This window comes from Cynocephalus volans, chromosome 8, assembly GCF_027409185.1.
Source record: "Cynocephalus volans isolate mCynVol1 chromosome 8, mCynVol1.pri, whole genome shotgun sequence".
Taxonomy (NCBI): Eukaryota; Metazoa; Chordata; class Mammalia; order Dermoptera; family Cynocephalidae; genus Cynocephalus; species Cynocephalus volans.
In genome coordinates this window covers 116159170-116169137 of record NC_084467.1, presented here as the reverse complement: position 1 = coordinate 116169137, position 9968 = coordinate 116159170, and the positions used below count along the sequence as shown (strand labels likewise).

General features: G+C 36.7%; 1 protein-coding gene across 1 annotated transcript; it reads right to left on the bottom strand.

Moving 5' to 3' along the window:
* Positions 1 to 7467: 7467 nt before the first annotated feature.
* LOC134385076 (olfactory receptor 10K1) lies at positions 7468 to 8409 on the bottom strand. Its single transcript, XM_063106948.1, has one exon. It carries the CDS (start codon positions 8407 to 8409, stop codon positions 7468 to 7470), a length of 942 nt encoding a protein of 313 aa, XP_062963018.1.
* Positions 8410 to 9968: the final 1559 nt, after the last annotated feature.

Below are 9968 nucleotides of genomic sequence, written 5' to 3'. Positions count from 1 at the left end.
ATTTAGAGTACGAAAATTCAAAGTCATAACACCAACTAATAATATTAGGTTTAAGAAAGGCAGTAGAATAGTGCAGTGGTTGAGAGTATGAAATCTGGAAGCAGGTAACGTGGATCCGGGTCCAGGTTCTTCCACTGAGTGACTGTGTGACCTTAAATAATTTACTTAACCTCTCTATGTAATAGTTTTCTCATCTAGAAAATGGGCAGTCATGAGTATTAAATGTATTAACATAGATAAAGTGCTGAGAATGACACGTGCTGTATAGGGAGTGTTCTATTATTTTTGAGCAGTGGTATTATTTTCCTTACTATTAATTTTGTTGCTGTTCTCTTTCCTGTCTAGACAAATCTGCTACTCCAGGACAGTGATTTTGAAACTCGGTGCTTATCCCATCACTGGGATTACAGAATCAATTCAGTGTTCAACACCAGCAGTTTTAAAATCTAAAAAGAAAGCTAGTGAGAAAAGCAGAGAAGAGAGAGAATTAGGTGGAAAGTACATATAGTCTGAGTAGCCCTTATTTAAAGTGAATTTTTAATTTCAGGTTGTGTATGTGCTGCCAGGTGCCAATTAAAATCTTGCAGATAAAACTATGAATATAGAACACACCACTAAAAGAGCTGACCAACTGATTCAGCAACATCTTTCTTGAAGGGTGAATTTCCCTCCCCTCTTCAGACACCCTGATTTTTATATTTGTTGTTCTTGACATGACTGATTTTTCTCTAGAGGCAGAACTACAGACTCTATGTTTCTGAAGAGAAATAAATGAATATCCTATGATACTCTTTCTTTTCAGTATTGCTTGCCTTTTCTCTCTTATACTCAGGCCTGAAGGGAGAAATCAGAAGAGACAAATTCTTTCAAGGCAGGAAGCTATGGATGTTATTTACTTATTTATTTGCCTCCATTCCTGTTGACCTGGAAAGGGAAACCGGAAAAGATTATTTATTTCCCAGAGTTATTTGGACTGCAGAGATTCAGGTTCCTGAGAATGGGAGGCATGGAATTACAGACAAAAATAACAGCTTGGAGAAGGATGAAGGAGATAAGAAAATAAATAGCAAAGTGGGTATTAAAGAGCAGTTCAATGGAGAAGTAGTGAACCCAGGAACATTAAAATTTTACATTTAACCAAGTACCTTCTTACTCAAAACCCCATAGTAATGCCTGAAAGCTTTATAAAATTCCAAATTCCTTAGCAAAAAGAAAAGGCTGTTAATAATTTAGTTTCTATGATACTACAAAATCATCTTTTCCATATCACAGATTTTAACCCAAAGTTTTAATGATATGGGACTTCATGTAGTTCATGGAACATACAGTGAGCCATGCCATATGACAACAATGTCTTCAGCTGTGTTTGGGCAGATCCTCTGCCCTTACAAAACATTTGCTCCCAAGTCAGATTCTCATAGCACTCTTTCAATTGAATAAATATTTATTGGCTACATACTACGTCCTAGCCACCCAGTTAGGTGTTTTAGATACATCATTGAACAAAACAAACATTCCTTCCCTCATGAAACATACATTCTAGAACATCTCACATTTTAAATAATTCTAGATAATGATCTTCCTTGCCCAGTACAATTTTAGCTCTTAGAATGAAAAAAACGCTTTGTTGTTCATTTAACAAAAGTTCATATGCCAGGCACCTATATTCATATACATCTCTAATTCCATCAGCATCAGAGTTGCTGACAAACAGCAAATATTCAAAATATAGGTGAGAAAATCAGTGACTAAATAAATTAATATGTGAATAAATTATTGTAAGTGATTTGTAGATATCCCTTATGTAGTTTGTAAAGATACTTCCAATGAGCAGGGAAGCTACATAACTATATTGTGAAGAAAGTGCTAGATATGGAGTAAAAAGGCATGAATTCACATTATTTATTTATCTATCTATCTATCTATCTATTTATTTATTATTTATTTATTTATTTCAAATATTCATGAGATACAAAGCTGATTGCCCCCCTCCTGCCCATGATGTGGGGGCCAGATTCATACTGGGGGCATACCCATTACCAGAAATTGCTTTTGTACCCTTTGTGCTCCTCCAATTATCCCCCAACCTACCTCCCCCTCCCCCTCTCCCCTCAACTCCAATTCGTAGCCCTAGGAATGTTCCCTCCCTCTGTTGGATCATGGCACTACTGTGGTCTTTCTTTCCTGCCTTCCCTTCTCTCTTAGCTCCCACATATGAGCGAGCACATGCTGTATTTATCCCTCTGTGCTTTGCTTGTTTCATTCAACATAAGTTTCTCCAGGTTCATCCATGTTGTTGCAAATTCAAGTATTTCATTCTGTTTTATGGCAGAGTAGTATTCCATAGTGTGTATATACCCCAGTTTCCTTATCCAATCATCTATTAATGAACATTTAGGTTGGTTCCATATCTTGGCTATTGTAAACAAAGCTGCAGTAAACATGGGAGTGCAGGTATCTCTTCGACATGATGATTTCCATTCCTCTGGATATATACCCAGAAGAGGGATTGCTAGATTATATGGAAGATCTATCTGTAGTTGTTTGAGAAACCTCCAAACTGTTTTCCAAAGTAGTTGTACTAATTTACAGTCCCACCAACAGCGGAGTAGCGTTCCCTTCTCTCCACATTCTTGTCAGCATTTGTTATTTACCATCTTTTTGAATTCACATTCTTATTTCAGCATTTTATTTAAGTAAATAGTTTAATGTTCATGTATCTTAATTTCCTTTTCTGAAATTTTATATGTTATGAGGATTAATAAACAGCATAAGTAAAGACAATAAAAATAAAAATAGTCCATAATTACACAGAAGAATCCTAATAAAATATTTCCTTCCTTCCTTCTTAAGATTGATACCAGGAATACCTCCTAAGACCATTCTGCATTATTTCCAATGTTCTTTGTTTCCTAACCTTAAAATCTCAACCTGGGCACTACCTTGTCTTCCCATCCAGCTGCTTTTCCTATTACCACCCTCCACTCCTTCACTATCACTTATTTGTAGAACCCAGTTCTAAGAAGATCTCAACAATTATTTGATTGAACATAAAATGAAATGAATAACTAGTTATCATCTTTGAGATGGCAAAAATTTGTCTAACACTTTAGATAATTTAATTTCTGTAAACAATCTATGAAATAGATGAAATAAAGAAGATAAATCTCCAGTATGAAAGAGTTTCACAGGCCGAACCCGTGGCTCACCCAGAGAGTGCGGCGCTGGGAGCGCCGAGGCTGCAGGTTCAGATCCTATATAGGGATGGCTGGTGCGTTCACTGGCTGAGCGCAGTGCGAGCGACACCAAGCCAAGGGTTATGATCCCCTTACCAGTCACAAAAAAAAAAAAAAAAAAAAAGAGTTTCACATTCCCCAAATTATAAATCCTGGCTATGGAGGAATGCAGTTGTCCTATCTCCTAATCATGGCCCAGGGACTTTAAGGAACTGTCTAAGTAATAGGTCACAACTCACACATTTCCAGTGTATTACGTATTTTCCTCTCATTTTCTTAAAACTTCTCAAACCAGCAAACAAATACTTAGCACTTCATTCCTCAGAACAGTGGTCACTGGGCCTCTTTTATATGGCCTGGCCCAGCTTTGACCCTGATGAGCGTAATTAATGGGCTTCTTCATTTTTTGTTATCAGCATTAGTATCAATACCCTGTTTGAGAATTTACTACCCAGCACCCTAGGGAGCCATTAACTCAATATTACAATGCACATTTTGTCTTCTCTCAATTAACAACTATGATCCAAAGGGATGATGGACTTCAAGGTATTTTTGCCAAATAGATAATCCATGCAGTAGACTCAGGAAAGAGTTGGTTTTCTATTTTAGATTCCCTAGTGAGATGACTTTACAGAAATCAGGGAGATGCTGAACACTCTCAGCGGAAAAGACCTGGTAACTCCCTCCCATAGGCCTCCTTCTATAATTCTTGATTTTTACCTTTTGGTTGGAGGCAAGTGCTGTTTGTTCTACTCCTGAATTCTAGAATCGACTTCAAGGGGAGAGGTAGATTTTGAAAAATGGCAACACAAAGATTGGCAGGTGCCTGTAGATACAGCAGTGATAGCAGCAAGGAGCAAATCTGGGAGCTGCAACATAGTGTGGGAGTACTCAGTCACAGGGACTGTGGACACCACTTATGTATTAATTTATTCCAAAGTATATACTTAGTTCCTAGTTTCTGTCATGATCTGTGTTATATTCAGGCAATGTGAGCTCAAATAATTGATAGTACCTGCCATAAGAAATTAACTCCCTGTAAGGAAGATTAAAAAAAAAAAAAAAAGAACTGACTGCAGTATGTCATGATGGGGGACTATTGGAGAAATATGTATGTGTCACTATGAGAGCATATGGGAAATAATGATTTAGATTATGGAGGTCAGTAATTTCTTAGAGGAAGTTATGCCTGGGTGAAGTTTTGAAATCTGAGTAGTGTATAGACAAATAATAAGAAAGAATACATTTTCTTGGAAATATAGGAAAACAATATGTAAAGATAAGAAGGCATGAAATAGTGTGTCAGCACTTGGAACAGCAAGTACATTGGTAGGAATTTTAAATCAAAGAGTTGAAATTTACCCTCAAGTTTACTAGGAGCTATAGAAGGGTTTATAATCTGGGATATTATCTGATGAGATTTTCATTTTAGAAAGATGATGACAATTACAATGCTGATAATAGTCAACACATAAATAGTTCTCAGTACATGCAAGGCACATTCTAAGTGTTTAACATATTAGCTAATTTAATCTTCACAGCAGCCCTAATACCTCCCTGGCAGCAGTGTGAAGAATGGATTGGGGACAAATGAACTGGAAGTTCTTCACATAATCCAAAGGAGACAGGATGATACTGTGGAAATGAAAAAGGAATGTTCTTTAGGAAATTTTAGCCATCAATATGTATAGGACTTAGTGGATAATTGAATATGTGGTGTGAGGATGAAAAAAACAAAAACAAACAAACAAAAAAACAGTGATATGGTAAAGATAACTTCCATGTGTGTGGCTTGGCTACCTGGGTGGATGATGTTAGCATTCACCAAGGTAGGGAATGAGGTGGCATAGCAAGCATGGGCGTAGAAAATGAAGGATAAACAAGGCTATTCACAAGACAAACATTTCTGTCTTGCCAGGTGCTATACAAAGAGCTAGGTCAACAAGGTTGTGTTTAATATATATTAACTATTGTTACAAGGAAATTCAAATTTATCGTAGAGAGAAAAAAGAAAAAGCAGAGGTACTCCAAAAGCAAAAATAACAAGTATGATTACATTAAACTGAAAAGTTTCAGCCCAGCAAAATAAACAATCGACAGAATGAAAAGTCAACCTATAGAATGGGAGACATATTTGCAAACCATATATCTGATAATGGATTAATATCTAAAATATAAAAGGGATTCAAATAACTCAATAGTAAGAAAATAAATATCCCAATTAAAATATGGGCAAAGAACCTGAATTCAGACATTTTTTAAAAGAAGACATACAGATGACCCATAGGTAAATGAAAAAAATGTTCATCGCTAATCATCAGAGAGACAAAATCAAATCACAAAGAGATATTACCTCACACTTGTTAGAATGAATATTCTCAAAAAGATAAAAGACAATGTGTCAGAAAGACATGCAGTACATAGGAAGGAGAAAACCCTTGCACACTGTTGGTGCGAATGTAAATTAGTAGAGTCAATGTGAAAAACAGTATGGAGATTTCTCAAAAAACTACAGATAGAACTACCCTATGATTCAATAATCCCACTTCTGAGTATGTACCCAAAGGATATGAAATCAGTTTGTTGAAGTGATTATTAGCACTCTCATGTTTATTGGAGTATTATTCACAATAGCCAAAATGTGGAATCAACCTAAGTGTCATTAAAGGATGAATGGGTAAAGAAAATGTGGTGTGTGTGTATATACATACCACATAGATAGATAGATAGATAGATAGATAGATAGATAGATAGATAGATAGATAGATAGATAGATAGATAGACAGATAGATAGATAGATGGGAATATTCTGTTATTTGCAACATGGATAAACCCAGAGGAAATTATGTTAAGAGAAATAAACCGTGTACAGAGACACAAATACCACATGATCTTACTTATATGTGGAATCTAAAAATGTTTCTAATGGGATGGGGGGATGTTGGTCAAGGGGTTGAAAACTTTAGTTTATTTAGGAATAATATAGTTTATTTAGGAATAAATTAAAGAGATTTATTGTAAAACATAGTGACTATAGTTAATAAAAATGTATGCTTGAAAATAACAGAGTAGATTTTAAGAGTTCTCACCAGAAAAAAAAAAAAAAAAGATAAGTATGTGAAGTAATGCGTATGTTAATTAACTTGATTTGATCATTACACAATGTATATCTATATCAAAACATCATGTTGTACACCATAAATGTATGTAACTTTTATATGTGTATTAAAAAGTAATTTAAAAAAAAAAGTAGTTATAGTGGCCTTTGCTTGCCTCCAACTCACCCAGCTCTTTCTTGCTTGAGGGCTTTTGTACATGTTGCTCCTTCTGTCTAAAAGTATATCCCCAAATGAACCCCTTTACCTGGTGGCTCCTACTCACCCTTCGGGCTGTAGGTTTAATGTCAATTCCTCTGGAAGACTAGCCCCACACCAAGGAACCTAAATTAGTTTCCTTTTAGTATTCCCCCACCCCAGCCTCTGCATATTTTTCTTTGGATTTTCTGGCCATTCTGGGACTCTAGCTCCTCCTCTATTAATATTAACTTAATCCCTTTGCTTACAATTACTTGAGATTTTTCAGCAATTATGTAATGCTAATAGCTACCTTGAAAAGAACAAATAGTATGATGTTCGGGGAATGAATGTGGGGCTAAGACAGGACAGTACTGGAAGAACAGCCACATACATAGGAAGGAGATGCCATAAGGAGGTTCTATTCTCAAATAAAGAAAATAAAAAATAAATAAAGACAAAGACATCTTAACATGTAGGTTAAGAGAATAAATCAGGGAACAGAAAAGGCCACTGAAGCTTACTGCAGAATGGATTGGAGTAAGGTTGCCTGTCATCTTCAGGAAGAGGAGAGCAGGGATAGATAGATTTTCCAATTCTTTTCCGTGGAACTGCACAGCGTGGATATATGCCCTCATTTTCTCTCATCAGCTTGGATGCATCTTTGCTTTCATGTTAGTTTCTGAATGACCAATATAGAGCAGTGAAATATAATTAAACTTGTTCTGGAACTGAGTATTCCCTTCTCATATCTGCTTATCCTATTAAAGTAACAATGACAATAGAAAACGAGAATATCTCAACTTCTTTGAGCCTCATTCTCATCATATGTAAAATGTGCTTATGTTACAGTGAAATTGGACAATTAAATGAGAAAATATGTGAGGGCACACATTTTCTCTGGCACAGAACAGGATGAATAGTTAAATATTGGTTTTTTAATTAACAGTATATAAAGTCTGGCCCATTGTTCTTCGAAGAGCTGATTTGAATTCCTTATTTCTCAGACTGTAAACCATTGGATTGAACAATGGAGTAAGGATGGTATAGGACACAGATATTAGGGTGTCCTGGCTTGAAGAGTAATTGGACTTGGGCCTTAAGTAGATGAAAGAGGCACAACCATAGTGAACAGTTACCACAATGAGATGAGAGGCACAGGTGGAGAAGGCCTTGTATCTTCCAACAGAGGACGAGATTTTTAGAATGGCAGAGAGGATGCGAATGTAGGAGACCAGGATAAATAACAGTGGAATAACCAGGGCAAATACACCGAGTATGAATATGACCAACTGACTGAGGCGGGAGTGGTGAGAGGCCAGCTTGAGGACAGGAGAGATGTCACAGAAAAAGTGATGGAGCTGGTTGGAGGAGTGGAAGGACAGGTGAAATACAAGGGAGGTGGTGACCAGGGAGACAGTGAAGCCACAGGTACAGGCAGCAGCCACTAGCCCAGCGCACATGCCGTGTCCCATGAGCACTGTGTAGCGCAGTGGGTTGCAGATGGCCATGTAACGATCATAACCCATGGCTGCCAGCAGGAAGGAGTGAGAGCAGCCAAGGAAGAGGAAGGTAAACATCTGGATGCCACAGCCCAGGAAAGAAATGGTCTTCTTCTGGGCCAGCAGGTCAGCCAGCATCTTAGGTACAATGACGAAGGTGTAGCAAGTCTCAAAGCAGGAGAGAACAGCTAGGAAGAAGTACATGGGGGTATGAAGGGCTCTGTCCAGCACAATGGTGGACATGATGATAGCATTAGTACACAGAGTGAACAGGTAGAAGAGCAGAAAGACAACAAAGAGCAGCTGCTGCAGCCCAGCCAGAGATGAGAAGCCGAGGAAGACAAACTCTGTCACCACAGTCTCGTTGACCTGCTCCATGGAGAGCACTTTTACAGAGGAGAGTCAGGAACAGAGGTAGAGTCCAGGATCCAGGGAGGAGAATACAAATGTATGGGAAACTCAGTACAAAGTTCACGGCGGGCAGGCATTTTCAGATATTTGTTGGAATTCTTCCTTTCCCTCTTCAAAATGTCTGCTAAAAGAAGAATGAAGGCTAAATATGTCACAGAATGACTGACAACCAATTGGGAAGCATTCTCCAACCTGAAGAATATTTTTTTTCTCTAGCCAAGATTTAAGAAATTGTCTAATAGTTTTCCCTTTTATCATACATATGGACTACTGTCATTCTTGCTCAGTACAAGTTCAAGGAAATTAGACCTCAAAAGCTAAAAAATGTTAACTTCAGCAATTTGAACCTGATCAGAACATAGAAGGAAAGAATGCAGTTCAGACACAAACATGTGAACTTTACTTCATCCAATCATAAAATGAAAAGGAGAGGAAGAATTAAATAATCTCTGAATAAAAGTTTGAGGGGACTTGTGTTTACTGAGGATTTATTATACACTAAGATATTTGGTAAGGATATCCTATAGCATCTAAATTATCACTGCAATAATCTTTTGCCAGTACTCAAAACAATAAGAAAACAAACAACAACAACAACAAAACCTTTCTGACAGACTTACTAACAAGAGACCAATTAGAAATACTACTGGAGTTTCCTCTAGCTAGAGCATTGAGTCAAGGATGGAACAAAAACTTACATTAGTTTTCAAAACAATTATCTTTTTTCAGGAGGAGAGCAGTCACTAAGGTGGTAGAGAGAGACTAGTAACTTCATCACATTTTGCAATACAATTTTCTTTTCCATTCTAAGGTAACTCAGATAAACTCAGAAAAGTAGAGTTTTGCAGAAACAGCTCAGAGCTTTCCACAGAGAGTGAGAGAGAATGGGACAATTGGGAAATCTGCCAGGTTTCACTTTACTGCTATAAATCATAGGCTTTGTATCTTTTATATATTGTTATGTCAATAAGATTCTTTCTGAACACTCTGCTACTAAAACAGTTTGCAAACTGATAGAAAGGATTAATTCTAAAGTCATATTAGGCCTACTTTTTCTATGGGTGCATTTTCCAACTACCCAACCTAATAAATAAAGTGTTGCCTGGATGCAAAATCATCCAGCACATCTTTGCTGTATCCAGAAATTATTTATATACTTCTGAGACTTTAACATCATTTTGTATTGAGGAATTATTGGCATCTGCTACCAGGAATTTTTGTTTTTGTTTTTGCATTTTTTCCGATCAATAGCAAGCCTTTGCTTTCTAGACACTAAGTTAAATCATTAGACATTTCTGAACCTCATTGCATTTATCCCTGTAATTTGGCGATAGCATTTTTTCCTTCATACTTAATAGATACTGTCCCCAAGCTTAGCTGGTATAATTATTCCTCTTACTGAAGTTAGTATTAGGAGACACATATATTCTACTTTTAAAGCTTTTTAACATGATAAGATTTTTTTAATTTGGTAACTACAAAGATATTATTAATATGTATAAATATAAAGTATATACCAGGTATAT